The 19,616-nt window shown below is 49.4% G+C and overlaps 1 protein-coding gene across 1 annotated transcript; it reads right to left on the bottom strand.

The window, feature by feature from the left end:
* Positions 1–1,812: 1,812 nt before the first annotated feature.
* LOC139229784 (zinc-binding protein A33-like) lies at positions 1,813–19,382 on the bottom strand. Its single transcript, XM_070861368.1, has 6 exons — positions 18,972–19,382; positions 18,793–18,888; positions 14,346–14,579; positions 13,735–13,757; positions 13,520–13,635; positions 1,813–4,078 (listed from the first exon to the last, which is right to left on the bottom strand). Exons 1-6 carry the CDS (start codon positions 19,380–19,382, stop codon positions 3,513–3,515), a joined length of 1,446 nt encoding a protein of 481 aa, XP_070717469.1. The 3' UTR covers positions 1,813–3,512.
* Between the last annotated feature and the right edge of the window lie 234 nt (positions 19,383–19,616).

The following is a 19,616-nucleotide window of genomic DNA, read 5'->3' as shown; positions in this document are numbered from 1 at the left end:
TACAGAGGAAACAATTATTTATTTAACTTAAGTGTATGAAATTTTGCTTTTCATTGTGTGATTGACACTTAGAACTCGCAGCAATTGAAACCTGGTGTTCAGGGAGTTACAATATCTTTGGGAATGGAAAAGAACCCCCACTTTTGACCTATCATTGGATATCAGGACACCTTCATTGCGTATTACAGTAAATGGGACATTTTCACCAGTAGATATTTTCTCAAAACATGACCACCAATGTTGAAACAATGTAAAGGTGTGTGTGAACTTCCATGGTTGGAGATTGGGAAGCTGTGCAATACCAGGTCAACATCTTGGCAGAACCACACTGCCGGCTGGTGACCAAATGAGTCCCTTCAGCACCTGGTTATATCTGTGGAGACGACCAAAGACACCAATAGTCAACACGGCATGCTGTCTGTCATCTGCTGGCAGCCTCTCACTTTACCGGGCTGACACACCCCTTAACCCATGCTTTTCTGTTTCTGTCCATGCATATCGGGTACAATCTACAAGAACAATCTGATCAACAAATGTAACAACATCAGGTTCGGATAAAAGTACATTGGGACATAGGAACAGGAAGAGGACAGACAGTCTCTCGAGCCTGTTCCATCATTCACTTTGACCATGGCTGATCTGTATCGTAACTCCATTTATCTGGTTTGGTTCCATATCCCTTCAGACTCTCACCTAACAAAAATCTGTCAAAGTCAGTTGTGTAATTTTCAAACAACAACCAGACTCAACAGCTTTTTGGGGAAGAGAGTTCCATATTTCCACTACCCTCTGTGTGAAGAGGTGCTTCCTGACATCACCCCTGAACAGCCTGGCTCTAATTTTAAGGTTATGACCCTTGTTCTGGAATCCCCCACCAAGGAAATAATTTTACTCTTATCTACTGTATCAAATACTTTAATCATCTTAAACATCTCAATGATATCAGCCCTTAATCTTCTATGCTCAGCGGAATACAAGCCAAGTCTATGCAACCTGTTCCCATTATTTAACCCTTTTAGCCCAAGTATCATTCTGGTCAATCTGTGCTGCACCCTCTCCAAGGCCAACATATCCTTCCTGAGATGTGGGGCCCAGAACTGAGCGCAGTGCTCCAGATGTGGTCTGACCAGAGCCTTATACAACTGAACCATTACTTCACCTTTTAAGGCAAGTAACAGAAATAAATAAAGTACATTGCCCAAGAATTTCCGCTTTGAACGCAATCAGCAATCCGGGCCCAAATTGCGTCTGTTTTGAGAAGTTTTATTTCTCGAGTTCCCGCTCAAACTCATTTGCATATATTGGAACAAACCAGCGCAACAGACGGAAAGTCCAGGCCCCAAAATGGACAAAGGACGTAGAAAACTAAAGCAGCGAGAGCCCTGAGGCAAAGGGGAGAAAATGGCAGAGATGGGAAACAGGAAACATCCGGACAGAAAGGGTGAATTTAAAACACACTTTTAAACTAAAACACAAGTTGGTAAAGTACAGCGGACCAGAGAAGGGACAGAACAGGTGAAGAGGGAGGGCACAGCCTACCTCCCCCAGCACTGTGGTCTGACCAAGGATTCCCCCAACCCAAACACCAACTTGTCTCCCCCTTCCCTGGACACCGACAGAACCCGCTCCCCGCCCCTCCCCGAATATCTCTGGAGATATCTGGTCCCTGATCGATTTATACAGCTCTCTGACGGGCATTTTCCGTACTTTGCCCGTGGATCCCAAATACCAGTTTTGCTCTATTTATTTCCCCACCCAAGAACAAGGCCCAATTATTGGGAGACAGGAAATGAAAGTGCAGTTAAATGAAAGGTGTTGCACACAGTGATGAGTTGTGCGCCCAGCGTCATTCTGTCCAAAGTAAACCAACAAAGTGAGTGCGCTGGGTTGTTAGTGAACCGTTAACCTTTTTCTCTTCACTTTCCATATTTGTATCTCAGCACTTTGTGAGCAGGAAGGAGTTGCCTATAGGCAGGAAGAACAAGAAATGTACCACAAATAACAGCATTCCTCACCACCTCACACACTTCACCTTTTTTTTATTGGTTCACACCTTGAGCACAACATATTCCCAAGTGTACAGAGTCTGAGTGAGTATACAGAGAAAAACATAGAAGTTACAACATGGACACAGGCCATTTGACCAAACCGTCCATGTCAGCATTTACCCTCCACCAAAACCAGTAATTCTATTCACATTTAACCGTCCTGTTCCCATATCGCACTCGGTAACGATCGGAGGGTCGAGGGATCGAGGGGGAGGAGGGGTGTCGGTAACGATCGGAGGGTCGAGGGATCGAGGGGGAGGAGGGGTGTCGGTAACGATCGGAGGGCCGGGGGATCGAGGGGGAGGAGGGGTGTCGGTAACGGTCGGAGGGTCGGGGGATCGAGGGGGAGGTGGGGTGTCGGTAACGATCGGGGGGGTCGGGGGATCGAGGGGCTGGAGTCAGGACTGATTTGGGCCAGAGGAGCAAATCGTGGGTCAGAGCAGCGGTTGGGACGATTGGATGGCTGGAGAAGCGAGGGGGGGGGGGGGGGGGGTACTGTGTGCTGTGTAGGGTCGGGAACGATCGGGGGGGGTTAGAGGAGCGGTGGGGGCGGGGCTGGAGTGAGGAACAATCGGAGGGCCGGTGTAGATGATCGGACGACGGAGGGGTGGGGGTGCAGTGAACGATCAGGGTGTGGAGCAGGGTCTTGGGAGCTGGAAGTGGGTGTGTGGGGCGAGGGGGGGGAGAGGTCTGGAATGACCGGGGAGCAGAGGAGAAGCAGGGGTCTGGAGCAGCAGATCGGGGGCAGGAGGAGCGGATTGGTGGCAGGAGGGAGTGTCGGGGGGAGTAGGATTTGGAATATCCGGGAGGAGCAGGAGTGGGAGATGGGGGCAGGAGGGAGTGTTGCGGGGGCAGGATTCGGAATATCCGGGAGGACCAGGAGTGGGAGATGGGGGCACTGGGGGCGCTGGGGGTGGAGGAGGCAGGCGACATCGGAGGATGGGAGGAACATGGGGAGGGGGATCGGAGGCCTCGGGGCTTGTCCGATCGTGGGGAGGGGGTGAGGCAGGGACACTGGATCCAGGAGGTAAGTGTAAAGGTGCTTACCTCCTGGATCCAGCAGTACTCACCTTCCATTAGCTGGCGGCTTTCACCAGGCCTGAAAAACCCAACCAGCTGCAGTTACATTTAAAATGGAGGTTAAATCTGAGGCACGCCAGCCTCATTATAATATTTAAATGTTGCCCCGCCTCCTGGGAGCGGATTGGCTGCCCGGCCCCGTCCCGCCTCCGTTAATACCGGAAGTAGACGGGTTGGAGGCGGGTTCTGGTCAGGATTCAGATTTTAACACTTTAACTTCCCACCCGACCACAACCCACCCGTTTTTGGGTTAAAATTCCCCCCATTGTCACTCGGTTGTACCCGCCCTGACCTCAGGTGACATTGGGACCATCCGCACCACCTGTGACTGAGACCGACGACCATCAGTTTGCAACTGGCAGGAGGCAGGTAGGTGGTGTGAAATTATGGGATGGACAGGTTAGTGACCTTTGACCCACAGATTGTCAGCGGGGCGGAGTTTTTCCCGTCATCACTCTGTCCCGGACTGAAGATGGGAAAGAGTGTCTCAGTGAAAGTGTGGGTGAAGGTGTGGAGATGGGACATGTTGTCCGCATTGTAAAATGTCACCTGTCCCCCCTCATAGTCCAGGAACACCCCGATCTTCCGGGGATCCCCACTCGGGGTGAGGGGGGTATCAGAGCGGGAGGTGAAGGCAACATAGACACTTCCGGGTTCCAGCCCCACAGTCCAGTATCCGGTCTCAGGTGTCGGGTCGATATCCCCTTTCCTGTCGACAGACTCTCGGGCCACTCCCACCTCCCACTCAGTCTTGTTCCCCACATCCGCCTCCCAGTAGTGTCTCCCTGATGTGAATCCCTCCGATCCGAGGACATAGAGACAGGTATCAAACCTCTCCGGGGTGTCAGGGAGCTCCTGCCATTTGTCTCCATCTCTCACACTGGTCCGGTCCTCAGACACGATGAGCCAGGGATTCGCTGTGTTCGGATCCAGAGTCAGAGAGGCTGGAGCTGGGGGAAAGTTACAATAACACAGTGAGTGGTTTAGTTTGTTGCTGTGATTTATTCAAACACTTTCCCTATTTAAAGTGGCCATTCGGGGGATTCCCGGTTTTACACTCATAATAAATGGTGAGACTGAGTACTGTGTGCAATGAGCAAGTGTGACCTTTGCTCCTTTATTGCAGTTCCAGGGTGCAGGTACCTCGTGAATGGCCTGCTTATATACTGTGCTCCCAAAGGATGCTGGGTCACCTTGGGACTCCAACAGGTGGGCCCTCTGGTGGTCAGGTGTGATGCAGGTTACAAAGGGTTAAATACATAACATCACTCCCCCGTGAAGTCAACTTTACCCTTATTTACAAGGTGAGACGATCTGGGTCTTTACGCTCCCTTGTCGACCGTCTCGGTACAAATGAGGGTGTGGGTGGGTTGGTCAGTTCTTCACTGGGCTGTTGGGCAGCTGGCCTTGCTGGGGTTAATGAGTTCTGTTTCGTGGTCAACTGTGATGTCAGTTGCCACTTGTGTGTGTGTTGGAGGGTCAAAGTTGGTGGTGTCCTCTTCAGGTTGTTTGTAGCTGTTGGACCAAATCAAATTGTGGTTCACCAAGTGTTTTCTGTGTTTGTGCATTGGTCAGTTTGACCTGAAATATCCTACTCCCCTCTTCGGTTGTGACCGTGCCAGCGAGCCATTTGGGACCATGTCCATAATTGAGCACAAACACAGGATCATTGATCTCAATATCGCGTGACAAATTTGCTGCGGTCATGGTACACACTTTGTTAATGCCTCTTGCCCTCCACTTGATCATGTAGATCAGGGTGGACAAGAGAGAGCCTTGTTTTAAGTGCCCTTTTCATGAGCAGCTCGGCCGGGGGAATCCCGGTGAGTGAGTGGGGTCTGGTGCGGTAGCTGAGCAGTACTCGGGACAACCGGGTCTGCAGGGAGACTTCCGACACACGTTTCAAGCTTTGCTTGATGGTCTGAACTGCCCGTTCTGCCTGGCCGTTGGGTGAGGGCTTGAACGGGGCAGATGTGACATGTTTGATCCCGTTGCGGGTCATGAATTCCTTGAATTCAGCACGGGTGAAGCACGGCCCATTGTCGCTGACTAGGACATCAGGCAAGCCGTGCGTGGCAAAGTTGGCTTGTAGGCTTTCAATGGTGGCCGTGAATGTGCTTACAGACATTATTACACATTCAATCCATTTTGAGTAAGCGTCCACGACAACCAAAAACATTTTGCCGAGGAATGGCCCCGCATAGTCTACATGGATCCTTGAGCACGGTTTGGATGGTCATGACCACAAACTTAGCGGTGTCTCTCTGGGTGCATTGCTCAACTGAGAGCAAGTGTTGCACTGGCGCATGCATGGCTCTAAATCTGAGTCAATGCCAGGCCACCACACGTGAGATCTGGCGATGGCTTTCATCATTACGATGCCTGGGTGGGTATTGTGCAGTTCGTAAATAAATGTGTCTCTGCCTTTCTTGGGCAAGACCACACGATTGCCCCACAAAAGACAGTCCGCCTGAAGGGACAATTCGTCTTTGCGCCTGTAGAACGGCTTAATCGCTTCCTGCATCTTCACTGGGACACTGGACCAGTTCCCATGGAGGACACAGTTTTTTCCCCAAGGACAGTAACGGGTCCTAGCTGGTCCAGGTCCTGATCTGGCGGGCCGTAACGGGCGACTTTTCGTTCTCAAATGCCTCCATGACCATGAGCAAGTCTGCTGGCTGTGCCATTTTCACCCTGGTGGTGGGCAATGGTAGCCGACTGAGAGCATCTGTGCAGTTCCCTGTGCCCGGTCTGTGGCGGATTACATAGTTGTATGCCGACAGTGTGAGCGCCCATCTTTGGATGTGGGCAGAGGCATTGATATTAATCCCTTTGCTCTCCAAGAATAGCGCTATGAGCGGCTTGTGGTCAGTTTCAAGCTTGAACTTGAGGCTAAATAAGTACTGGCGCATTCTTTTTACCCTGTAAACGCAAGCCAGAGTCTCTTTTTCAACCATGCTGTAGGCCCTTTTGGATAAACTCCTGGATGCATATGCAACCGGTTGCAAAATCATTAGCCTGTTGTAACACACACTGGACCCCGTATGATGACGCATCGCAAGCTATCACCAATCGTTTACATGGGTTATACAGGACAAGCAGTTTGTTAGAACACAATAAGTTTCTGGCTTTCTTAAAGGCAGCCTCTTGTGAATTCCCCCATACCCAGTCGTCTCCCTTGTGCAATAGCACATGTAGGATTCTAGCAGGGTGCTGAACCCAGGTAGGAAATTACCAAAATAGTTAAGGAGTCCCAGGAACGACCGCAGCTCCGTCATGTTCTGTGGTCGCGGCGCGTTCTTGATGGCCTCCGTCTTGGCGTCGGTGGGTCTGATGCCGTCTGCAGCGATTCTCCTTCCGAAGAATTCGACATCCTGTGTGTTTCAACCTGAGCCCCACGCGATCCAACCGACTAAGAACATCCTCCAGATTCTTCAAGTGCTCCACGGTGTCCCAACCTGTAACCAATATGTCGTCCTGGAAGACCACTGTGCAAGGAACCGACTTTAGCAGGCTCTCCATGTGCCGCTGGAAGATCACTGCGGCCGACCGAATCCTGAACGGGCACCGGTTGTAGATAAACAGAACTTTGTGCGTGTTGATGCAGGTGAGGCCTTTCGAAGACTCCTCCAGCTCCTGCGTCATGTAGGCCGAGGTCAGGTCCAGCTTGGTGAACGTCTTCCCTCCAGCCAGGGTTGCGAATAGGTCGTCTGCCTTGGCTAGCGGGTACTGGTCCTGTAGGGGAAAACGGTTAATCTTTACTTTATAGTCCCCACAAATTCTAACCGTACCGTCCTCCTTGAGTACCGGGACAATCTGACTGGTCCAGTCGTTGAATTCCACCAGCGCGATGATGCCTTTGCGTTGCAGCCTGTCCAGCTCGATTTCCACTTTATCACGCATCATGTACAGGACCGCCCGAGCCTTGTGGTGGATGGGTCGCGTACTGGGAACCAAATCGATCTGCACTTTCGCCCCCAAGAAGCTTCCAATGCCAGGCCTGAATAACGACAGGAACTTGCTCAGAATCTGGGTGCATGAGGTGTCGTCGAAAGCGCTTGGATGTTGTCCCAGTTCCAGCGGATTTTTCCCAGCCAGCTTCTGCCAAACAACTTGGGCCATCCCCTGGCACAATCCACAGCGGGAATTCATGTACTGCTCTGTCATAGGAGACTTTGACTTCAGCACTGCCAATTACAGGGATTAGTTACTTGGTGTAAGTCCTTAGTTTAGCGTGAATGGGGCTGAGCTTGGGCCTCTGTGCCTTCTTTCCCCACAGCCTGTCGAAGCCCTTTTTACTCATTATGGACTGACTTGCCCCCGTGTCTAGCTCCATAGATACTGGAATACCGTTCAGTTCAACTTTCAACATTATTGGTGGCATTTCGTCGTGAACATGTATACCCCGTACACTTCTGCCTCCTCAGTACAAATTTCCAATTCAGTCTGAGCCACTGTAGATCGATCTTCCTCTACAACATGGTGGTTTGCAGGTTTGCAGCTCGCCTGCACATTCGTTGGAGGTGTCCAATTGTTCTGCAACCATTGCACGCATAGTGCTTAAAGCGGCATTGATGGGGCCGATGATCACCCCCGCAGCACCAACTGGGTGTTAACTGCCTCACATTAACAGATGATGGCGGACTCTGGGTCGATTGAGTCGGGCCACAGCAGCCGGCGTGTACGTTCTGCCGTGTACATTTCTGTTCAAAACCGACGTTACTTTATGCACAGTACTGGCTGAAACTTCTTTGTTCTGCGAAGTCTGCTTGGTGTTGTCGCTGGTCGACATAAATGCCTGGGCTATCGTTATGGCTTTACTCAGATTCGGAGTTTCTACAGTCAACAGTTTGCGAAGGATTGTCTCATGTCTGATGCCCATTACAAAAAGTCTCTGAGCATTTGTTCTAAGAATCCCTCAAACTCACAATGTCCTGCGAGGCGCCTCAGTTCGGCGACATAGCTCGCCACTTCCTGGCCCTCCAATCATTGACACGTGTAGAACCGATATCTCGCCATCAAAACGCTGTCCTTAGGATTTAGGTGCTCCCAGCGTATACAGTTCTTTGTAGGATTTCTCTGTTGGTTTTGCCGGGGCCAGGAGATTCTTCATGAGGCCATAGGTTGTTGCCCCAAACACAGTTAGGAGGATCGCCCTTCGTTTGGTGGTGTTCTCATCCCCTTCTAACTCGTTGGACACAAAGTATTGGCTGAGTCTTTCCACAAAGGCCTTCCAATCGTCCCCTTCTGAGAACTTCTCCAGGATGCCGACTGGTCTTTGCATTTTCGCGCGGTTGTTCGTTACCTCGTCGCCAATTGTTACACTCATAATAAATGGTGAGACTGAGTACTGTGTGAGTGACCTTAGCTCTTTTATTACAATTTCAGAGTGCAGGTACCTCATGGGTGACCTGCTTATATACTGTGCTCCCAAGGGATGCTGGGCCCTCTGGTGGTCAGGTGTGATGCAGGTTACAAAGGGTTAAATACATAATACCCGGGAACTGCGGTGTGTCAAAGGGTTCCAGGTTCTGTTATTGGAATCTGCTCTGACCCGGGGGTTTACACTCCTGGGGTCACTCTGACCTCTGCTGACCACTGCGATCTGACCAGGAACTCTGCGGCCCCCGGTCCCCTGCTGTTCTCAGCGGCTGCACAGTGACCCAGGGACCTTCAGAAACACACAAGGAATCGGCACCAGAGGCTACGGCGGGGCTTCCGAACGGAAGAGGGGGAAAGGTACAGGCACCGGAAGGGAAGAGAGAAGGGAAGGGGAAAAGGGAAAAGAAGCAAAAGTGGGGGAACTGCTGCAGAGGGGAAGAGAGAACCCAGAGGAGGAGGGAAAATAACTTTATATAAAAATACTCAGCAGAGGCAGAGAAAGAGGAGATTGGACAGAGGAAGGGAGGAGAGGAGCTGCCGCAGGGGGAAAGGGAAAGAGCGAGATAAAGAATTCAAGGAGAGAAAATGAGAAAAGTAGACGAAAGAGAAGAGAGAATTGGACAGAGAGGCTACGGCCCACAACTCGATCTGTCCAACAACCTGACCAGGGACACGATAAACACTGCAACATAGAAACATAGAAAATAGGTGCAGGAGTAGGCCATCCGGCCCTTCGAGTCTGCACCACCATTCAATAAGATCATGGCTGATCATTCACCTCAGTTTCTTTCTCTCCATACCCCTTGATCCCTTTAGCCATAAGGGCCATATCTAACTCCCTCTTGAATATATCCAATGAACTGGCATCAACAACTCTCTGCGGTAGGGAATTCCACAGATTAACAACTCTCTGAGTGAAGAAGTTTCTCCTCATCTCAGTCCTAAATGGCCTACCCCTTATCCTAATACTGTGTCCCCTGGTCCTGGACTTCCCCAACATCGGGAACATTCTTCCCGCATCGAACCTGTTCAGTCCCGTCAGAATTTTATATGTTTCTATGAGATCCCCTCTCATCCTTCTAAACTCCAGTGAATACAGGCCCAGTCGATCTCGTCTCTCCTGCCATCCCAGGAATCAGTCTGGTGAACCTTCGCTGCACTCCCTCAATAGCAAGAACGTCCTTCCTCAGATTAGGAGACCAAAACTGAACACAATATTCCAGATGGGGCCTCACCAAGGCCCTGTACAACTGCAGTAAGACCTCCCTGCTCCTATACTCAAATCCCCTAGCTATGAAGGCCAACATACCATTTGCCTTCTTCACCGCCTGCTGTACCTGCATGCCAACCTTCAATGACTGATGAATCATGACACTCAAGTCTCGCTGCACCTCCCCTTTTCCTAATCTGCCGCCATTCAGATAATATTCTGCCATCGTGTTTTTGGCCCCAAAATGGATAACCTCACATTTATCCACATTATACTGCATCTGCCATGCATTTGCCCACTCACCTAACCTGTCCAAAGCACCCTGCAGCCTCTTAGCGTCCTCCTCACAGCTCACACCGCCACCCAGTTTAGTGTAATCTGCAAACTTGGAGATATTACACTCAATTCCATCATCCAAATCATTAATATATATTGTAAAGAGCTGGGGTCCCAGCACTGAGCCCTGCGTCACTCCACTAGTCACTGCCTGTCATTCTGAAAAGGACCCGTTAATCTCGACTCGCTGCTTCCTGTCTGCCAACCAGTTCTCTATCCATGTCAGTACATTACCCCCAATGCCATGTGCTTTGATTTTGCACAACAATCTCTTGCGTGGGACCTTGTCAAATGCCTTTTGAAAGTCCAAATAAACCACATCCACTGGTTCTCACTTGTCCACTCTACGAGTTACATCCTCAAAAAATTCCAGAAGATTTGTCAAGCATGATTTCCCCTTCGTAAATCCATGCTGACTTGGACCAATTCTATCACTGCTTTCCAAATGTGCTGCTATTTCATCCTTAATGATTGATTCCAACATTTTCCCCACTACTGATGTCAGGCTAACTGGTCTATAATTACCTGTTTTCTCTCTCCCTCCTTTTTTAAAAAGTGGTGTTACATTAGCTATCCTCCAGTCCATAGGAACTGATCCAGAGTCGATAGACTGTTGGAAAATGATCACCAATGCATCCACTATTTCTAGGGCCACTTCCTTAAGTACTCTGGGATGTAGACTATCAGGCCCTGGGGATTTATCCGCCTTCAATCCCGTCAATTTCCCGAACCCAATTTCCCGCCTACTAAGGATATCCTTCAGTTCCTCCTTCTCACTAGACCCTCGGACACCGAGTACATCAGGAAGGTTATTTGTGTCTTCCTTTGTGAAGACAGAACCAAAGTACTTGTTCAATTGGTCTGCCATTTCTTTGTTCCCCATTATAAATTCATCCGAATCCGACTGCAAGGGACCTACATTTGTCTTCACTAATCTTTTTCTCTTGACATATCTATAGAAGTTTATGCAGTCATTTTTTATGTTTCTGGCAAGCTTCCTCTCGTACTCTATTTCCCCCCTCTTAATTAAACCCTTTGTCCTCCTCTGTTGTATTCTAAATTTCTCCCAGTCCTCCAGCTTGCTACTTTTTCTGGCTAATTTGTATGCCGCTTCCTTGGATTTAACACTATCCTTAATTTCCCTTGTTAGCCACGGTTGAGCCACTTTCCTCGTTTTATTTTTACTCCAGACAGGGATGTACAATTGTTGAAGTTCGTCCATAAGATCTTTAAAGGTTTGCCATTGCCTATCCACCGTCAACCCTTTACGTATCATTTGCCAGTCTAATCTCGCCAATTTGCGCCTCATACCATCAAAGTTACCTTTCCTTAAGTTCAGGACCCTAGTTTCTGAATTAACTTTGTCACTCTCCATCTTAATAAAGAATTCTACCATATTATGGTCACTCTTCCCCAAGGGGCCTCGCACAACAAGATTGCTAATTAGTCCCTTCTCATGACAAATCACCCAGTCTAGGATGGCCAGCTCTCTGGTTGGTTCCTCGACATATTGGTCTCGAAATCCATCCCTAATACACTCCAGGAAATCCTCCTCCACCGCATTGCTACCAGTTAGGTTAGCCCAATCAATATGTAGATTAAAGTCGCCCATGATTACTGCTGTACCTTTATTGCACACATCCCTTATTTCTTGTTTGATGCTGTCCCCAACCTCACAACAACCGGGTAGTCCCAGATTCAGAAACACAACATGAAACAAGCAGCCTGGACACAGCAAACCAACTTCATTATATCCATAAATCCCAATTTACGTCTCGGCCCCGAGCTGCGTGAGAACACCAGCGGCAGGTCAGGGCCATAAAAGGAGCGGAGGTGCAGCGGCCCTGGAGCAGTGTGGAGGTATACCACTTCAGGGAGCAGTGCGAGCTGGTGCAGGAAGGACACGGCAGCGAAGAGTGACGTCATCAAGGTCCAGGTCGCTGATTGGAGCGTGGGCAGATACAGCAGGAGCGGTGAGAGACTGTGGAGGGATGTGATCAGGGCCCAGGAGAGGCGTGAGTTAGCCCACACTGCGATATGTCTGTGTACGAGGTCCATGCAGCAGAGCTGGTCTCCAGTCGACTTGGTTAACCCTTACCACTGGACCTAGACCTAGCTCTATCAAGCCCGTGTGGTGGCTGGTGTGCAACGGCCACCATACGTACAAAAAATCCACGTACAGGCATCTTCCACTCTTCAGGATGTAGTTCAGGACCTGGAATATTAGGTTCTTCATGGAAACACCTATAAACTCATCCTTTTTTAGCGTGGAAGCAAGTCATCCTCGTTTCGAGGGACTGCCGATGATGATGAAATCACAATAGACTCAACACACAATCCGGCAAAACTAAACTGATGGACATAAAAGGACAGGTGGAAGCGGCATTTCTACAGGAGACCCTCCTCATCGCCCTCAGAACACACCACGTTTATGAGTGAGTGGATGGGACAAATGCTGGCCGCCTTCTCCTCAGCCAAGAGCAGAGGACAGTCACACTAATCACCAGCAACCTCCCCATTACTCTGGAGATACACATTCCTGGAGAAGGAGACCGCTCCATCCTAATGAAATTTGATGAACAGGAGAACCCAAAGTGATGCTTCAGTTCAGTGTCCCGAATGAGGAGTCCCCACATCAGCATTCCTCACACTTGCCCCACCTATGGACAGCACAGGAACCAGGAGTGGAGACCCAAACTGTGCTCTTCACTCCAAACAGGACAAGCTCCCAGCGGACACAGGACACGAGACCAGCAGCCGGAGCAATCCGAGATCATTGTGGTGTCCTGGGCCTAGAGGATGTATGGTGGGCCCACACCCCAAAGAGAAGGAATTCACCTTCTACTTCAACCCACACAAGACACACTCCAGGATCAGCTACTCCTCCCTGTAGCATCCCATCTATCCCGCCTAACCTGTTGTGATAGGACGTAAACAGGACTTGCACCAATTATCCTCCATTCAATCCTCAGAGCCTCAAACCTTCCCTCCTACATGACTCAGAGTTCCTGCCTACCTCTGGGCGAAGCTCATCTCCTCACATATACCCTAAGGTGGAAAATGCAGGACTGAACTATTGCACACGGTCACTCTGTGCCCTAATCTCAGACAGTGAGCCCTAACCTGAAAAATTCACACCAACTGACACCCACCCTACCAAGGTTAACATCCCATAATCCCAGAGCTTTCTCCCCTCCGACTGAACCTCCCACACCCTGTACTGGAGACACAGAACCAGATACTCTGAAATTCATCACAATCATGTCAATACATAAGAAAAGTAAGGTTATCCCCACATGGTCACCATACACACTCCTTAATGCTGACTATAAAATATTGGCCAAGGTCCTGACCTCCAGACGAGACACGGACATCAGTGATCATTTAATCTGGGGTCTGGGAGCCGGTTTAGGCTCCTCTCATCTGGGTTTATAAATCAGGGAAAGGAATATAAGAGTTTTACCGGGGTTAATGGCGTCTATCATTTCTCTCCACGCTGTGTACTGTAAAGGGCCGTTAAACTTTCCGATCGACAGCTTGTCATCTGCTAATGATAGTTTATAATAATCCTCACCAGTCCTGTAAATATTAAACAGTTGATGTTATAAATTGACCATAAACACTTTGCTGAGTTATTTTACTAAATTGTGCAGAGTTTCAGTAAACAGTTTGTCCTACCTCCTCTTCTGACACGTTTCCTCCTGAAATCAATAAAACACAAATCTGAGTTGACGGAGACTGACCGTCTATATCCGGACAGCAGAAATTACACCCACATTGTTACAAGATGCTGATAATTCCCAATTCTCACTGCCGGGACCACACAGATAGAAAGAGGATGTATTTGAAAACCAGACAGTAGAAATTTCACCAAAAAATATTAAAAGCATCTGATAGAAAAAGGATGCAGTTGGAAAATCTGATTTGTGTTGTCAGGTTGTGGAACTGAACACCAGTCTCACTCAGAGACACAGTGACTCTCACACCCACCGTACCAGACACACCCACACACTCACACAATGTAACTGGACCAGGAATGTAATGTGAGCTCCAGGAGAATATTAACCTCTTGGGGAATACAGAAATAATTACAGGCTAAGTATAAGATCAGGGCAACTCGTTCCCGGATCCTGCAGACAGTTTGGGAGCCGGTTAGTTCAGTCACAAAGCAGATCCACCCGGAATAGACAAAACAATCGGTTTAAATCAGTTTAGAATTTTTCAGCAAATGCTGCATTTATTTCAACATTGTCGGTTATTTTACAACTAACCCGCAATATAATCCTCACCTTCAGAAATGTCAGCCCGTCTTGTTGCTCCATCTGTTTCTGCAACTTTGAAAGCTGCTCCTCAATAGAATTTAAATTCTCTTGAATTTCTCGAAGGTTTTTCTCCATTGTATCTACAATCCTCTCCTCTTCTCCCCTGAGATCTCTGATTAAACGCTGCTCTTTCTCAGTGAGAATCTGGTGCATTTTAGTGAACTCGGATGTGATGTGGGTCTGCAGACTGCTCGACTGTTCCTACCAAATGAAAGGTGAAAAATAATCATGTACCGCGATAGAGGGAACAAAACTCACCGAGATCCCAGAAAATCAGCACAGGGAGACTGATACGTCCTTACTACACAGTATAAATGAACACGAGGCCCATGCTTGAGAGGTCAGTCTGTGACCTGTCCTTTATTCCTTAGCACTCAAGTGATGAAGGTGGGTGGAGCTTCCCCTTTTATACCTGAAGGTCCAGGTTAGGAGTGTCTCCCACCTAGTGGTCAGTGTTCTCACGGTGTACAACTTAGGTCAGTTTATACATGGGTTACAATGCTGGTTGAATACATGACATCACCTCCCCCCCCAAAGTCTTATTGGGATCACAGGTTGAGTCTCTCTGGTGGTTTACGCTCCCTTGTAGAGCATCTGAGTTGGGGCTCCGGTTGTTGGGCGCTGGCCTGAGTGTCTGCTGTTTGCGGTGCCTCAGGCCTGTCCGGACTGCCCAGTGACTGGGCTCTCCTCCACTTGGTTCCGGTGTTCGGTCACCTGTGGTGGAGTGAACTCTACATCGTGTTCTTCCTCTGCTTCTTCTGTGGGGTTGCTGAACCTCCTTTTTGTTTGATCCACATGTTTGCGGCAGATTTGTCCATTGGTAAGTTTAACTACCAGAATCCTATTTCCCTCTTTGGCAACCACAGTGCCTGCGAGCCATTTGGGCCCTGCAGCGTAGTTGAGGACAAAAACAGGATAATTTACATCAATACATCGCGCCCTTGCATTCCTGTCATGGTAGTGATATTGTGACTGGCGCCTGCTCTCGACAATTTCTTTCATGGTGGGGTGTATAAGGGATAATCGGGTTTTGAGCATCCTTTTCATTAGTAGCTCTGCGGGTGGAACCCCTGTGAGCGAGTGTGGTCGGGATCTATAGGCCAACAGGAGGCATGATAAGCGGGTTTGTAGGGAACCCCCTTGGATTCTGAGCATCCCCTGTTTGATTATCTGCACTGCTCGTTCTGCCTGGCCGTTTGAGGCCGGCTTGAACGGTGCCGTTCTAACATGGTTAATTCCATTGCCTGCCATGAAGTCCTGGAATTCAGTGCTTGTGAAGCACGGGCCATTGTCGCTGACCAAGATGTCCGGTAGACCGTGGGCGGCGAACATTGCCCATAGACTTTCTATTGTGGCAGAGGATGTGCTTGAATTTAAAATGTCACACTCGATCCATTTGGAGTAGGCGTCTACTACAACCAAAAACATTTTCCCCATGAAAGGACCTGCGTAGTCCACATGGATGCGTGACCAAGGCTTGGCGGGCCATGGCCAGGGGCTAAGGGGGGCTTCCCTGGGCGCATGGCCCAGCTGGGCACACGTGTTGCACCTGCGAACACAAAGTTCCAGATCTGCGTCTATCCCTGGCCACCAAACGTGTGACCTGGCAATTGCCTTCATCGTGACAATGCCCGGGTGCCCATTGTGGAATTCTCTGATGAACACCTCTCTGCCCATCTGGGGCATGACTACGCTGTTTCCCCACAGTAGGCAATCAGCCTGAATCGAGAGTTCATCCTTGCGCCTGTGAAATGGTTTAAATTTCTCAGGGTGTGCCCTGTACGTGGCTGCCCAGTCCCCATTCAGGACACATTTCTTGACTAGAGACAATAGCGGATCTCTATTTGTCCAGACTTTAATCTGACGGGCTGTCACGGGTGAGCCTTCGTTTCCGAAAGCTTCAACAGCCATGACCATCTCAGCAGCATGCTCGGTAGCCCCCTCAGTGATGGCTAGTGGGAGCCTGCTGAGTGCATCGGCGCAGTTTTCGGTGCCCGGTCTGTGCCGAATTGTATAGTCATCGGCAGCTGACGTGAGTGCCCACCTCTGTATGCGGGCCGATGCGTTTGCATTTATGGCCTTGTTGTCGGCCAAAAGGGACGTTAGGGGTTTATGATCTGTCTCCAGCTCAAATTTCCTGCCAAACAGGTGCTGGTGCATTTTCTTTATCGCATATGCACATGCGAGCGCCTCCTTTTCTACCATCCCGTAGCCCCTTTCTGCCTGGGACAGACTCCTGGAGGCATAAGCTACCGGCTGTAACTGACCCTTGGCATTGACATGCTGCAACACACACCCGACACCATAGGACGACGCATCGCACGTTAACACAAGTTTATTACATGGGTCATAGAGCATTAACAGATTGTTGGAACATCACAAATTGCGTGCTCTATTAAAAGCCCTTTCCTGGCTGTCCCCCCAGACCCATTCGCGGCCTTTGCATAGGAGCACATGTAGCGGCTCTAGCAGCGTGCTCAATTTCGGAAGAAAGTTACCAAAATAGTTCAGGAGCCCCAGGAATGAACTCAGCTCCGTCGTGTTACAGGGTCTGGTTGCTCTCTGGATCGCTTCCGTCTTGGATGCAGTAGGGCTGATCCCGTCTGCTGCTACCCTCATCCCCAGGAATTCTACCTCTGGAGCTAAGAAGACGCACTTCGCCTTTTTCAGTCGCAGACCTACCCGGTCCAGTCTGTGTTGCACCTCCTCCAGGTTGTGGAGGTGTTCTGCAGTATCGTAACCCGTAATGAGGATGTCGTCCTGAAAAACCACCGTCCCTGGAATCGACTTGAGGAGGCTTTCCATATTTCATTGTAAGATTGCGGCGGCCGAGCGAATCCCGAACAGACATCTGTTGTACTCAAACAACCCCTTATGTGTCATGATGGTGGTCAGCTTCTTCGACTCACTCGCCAGCTCCTGGGTCATGTAAGCTGAGGTCAGGTCCAATTTTGAAAAAAGTTTGCCACCGGATAGCGTCGCAAAGAGGTCCTCCGCTCTCGGTAGCGGGTACTGGTCTTGGAGTGACACCCGATTGATGGTGGCCTTGTAATCGCCACATATCCTGACCGACCCATCCGCCTTGAGCACCGGCACAATCGGGCTCACCCAGTCACTGAATTCGACTGGCGAGATGATGCCTTCCCTCAGGAGGCGGTCCAATTCGCCTTCTATCTTTTCCCGCATCACGTAAGGCACCGCTCTGGCCTTGTGGTGTACTGGTCTGGCGTCCAGGTTTATGTGAATCACTACCTTGGCCCCCATGAAAGTGCCAATGCCAGGTTGAAATAATGAGTCAAATTTGTCCAGGACCTGTGAGCATGATACTCGCTCCACAGAGGAAATTGCATTGACATCGCCCCATTTCCAGTTCATGACAGCAAGCCAACTCCTCCCCAGTAGTGCGGGACCGTCCCCTGGGACAATCCAGAGTGGCAACCTGTTCTCCGAATCTTTGTGGGTCACGACTACCGTGGTGCTGCCTAGCACCAGAATGATCTGCTTTGTGTAAGTCCGTAGCTGTGCGTCAATCGCCGATAATTTTGGCCTCCTGGCCTTGGATGTCCACAACTTTTCGAACTGTTTGATACCCATCAGGGACTGGCTGGCACCCGTGTCTAGCTCCATTGATACTGGGATGCCATTGAGGAGCACTTTCATCATTATCGGTGGCGTCCTGGTGTATGAACTGTATACGTGCTCCACATGAACTCGCTGAACTTCAGCTTCCAGCGATATCCCCCAGTGTCCATTTCTGCAATTTCTGCAGGTATTTTGCTCATCTCTGCAAACTCCGGCTGAATGTATGCCTCCACGCCTCCAGCATGAGTTGCAGTTTGAAACAAAAGGTCCCTTGCCAGTCGATCGTCCCTGACTGCCCCTGTTATTGTCCTTGAGTGCACCATTAACAGGTGTTGATGGCCCCATTATTGGCCACATTGTCCCTTGCAATGGCGTGAATCGCTGTTCAGCTTGCCATTGTCTCTGTCGAACTCCCCCTCTGGGTTCGACTACATGTTGGGGCATGCTTGACTGCCCTTGTCTGCCTGGAGAACTGTGTGCTGCTTTAACAATGTTGAATCTCTGTCCCAACCATTCCTTAACACAGTACCTCTCGTCTGTTCTGCTAGTGGCCATGCTCGGGTGGTTTAAATCCCAGTTTCTTGTCGCCATTGATACGTCCTTACTACACAGTATAAATGCACATGAGGCCCATGCTTGAGAGGTCAGTCTGTGACCTGTCCTTTATTCCTTAGCACTCAAGTGATGAAGGTGGGTGGAGCTTCCCCTTTTATACCTGAAGGTCCAGGTTAGGAGTGTCTCCCACCTAGTGGTCAGTGTTCTCACGGTGTACAACTTAGGTCAGTTTATACATGGGTTACAATGCTGGTTGAATACATGACAGAGACCTTACCCTAACTTTGGAAATCTGCCGTTTCTGTTTCCGTTCCGTTTCTAGAACCACCGATTTCTTCTCTGTGAGAGATTCTAAAGAGGATTTCAGCTGTTCCTGGGATTGGGAGAAAATCACAGAATGAAAGGGCTGGACTATGAAAATGTGATAAAATAATCAGGTGATAAAATCCATTTTACCTTGTAGATTTCAACAGCTTCTTTAATCGGCATGAAGTTGTGAGATTTGTGTTCCCGCGCATCTCTACAAATCAAACAGATCAGTTTCTTGTCAGTTTCACAAAACAGCTTCAGTTCTTCCTGATGTTCCTCACAGTGAAGTTTATTTTCCTTCTCTCTCGGAGTCAGGGTTAATTTTCGAGCTTTCTCCGACAGACTGGCTAAGGCCCAACTGGTCCTGAGGTTTATTTCTGGAAACTCCTCTCTACATTCCGGGCAGGAGTTTGTCTCCTTCTTTTCCCAACACCGTGTGATACAGGAGCGGCAGAAGTAGTGTCCACACTCCAGTGAAACCGGATCAGTGAAGAATTCAAGACAAATGGGACAAGTTACCTCCTCAGTCCAAATCTCGAGCTGCTGCTTGGAAACCATGTTCACACTCAGCACTTCCTGATTCAAGCACTTCCTGATTCAACCCACTTTCAGTCTCAATGTTGCTGAGCTCCAGCTGGATCCTGTCACTAGGTGGCGCTGCTGGACAATATTTCTCAACCAAGGATTTTTGTAAGTTTCCTGAAAAAGATTTTGTTGCGGGAAAACCACACATTTGCTTTCTGTACAGTGAAGGGCCGTATTAAACAAACCGATTTACTCTGTGCATCAGTT

The sequence above is a fragment of the Pristiophorus japonicus genome, chromosome 19, assembly GCF_044704955.1.
Source record: "Pristiophorus japonicus isolate sPriJap1 chromosome 19, sPriJap1.hap1, whole genome shotgun sequence".
Classification (NCBI taxonomy): Eukaryota; Metazoa; Chordata; class Chondrichthyes; family Pristiophoridae; genus Pristiophorus; species Pristiophorus japonicus.
Note: the sequence above shows the minus strand (reverse complement) of the source record. Positions and strands in the feature narration are given on the sequence as shown.

What these genes read in the sequence shown, in the direction of transcription:
- LOC139229784 (XM_070861368.1), bottom strand. Translation starts at nt 19,382, where the DNA reads ATGGTTTCCAAGCAGCAGCTCGAGATTTGGACTGAGGAGGTAACTTGT. An exon ending in GAAACGTGTCAGAAGAGGAG is followed by an intron (nt 13,636 to 13,734) that starts GTAGGACAAACT and finishes TAATATTTACAG; the next exon opens with GACTGGTGAGGATTATTATA. An exon ending in GATAGACGCCATTAACCCCG is followed by an intron (nt 4,079 to 13,519) that starts GTAAAACTCTTA and finishes ACTTTCCCCCAG; the next exon opens with CTCCAGCCTCTCTGACTCTG.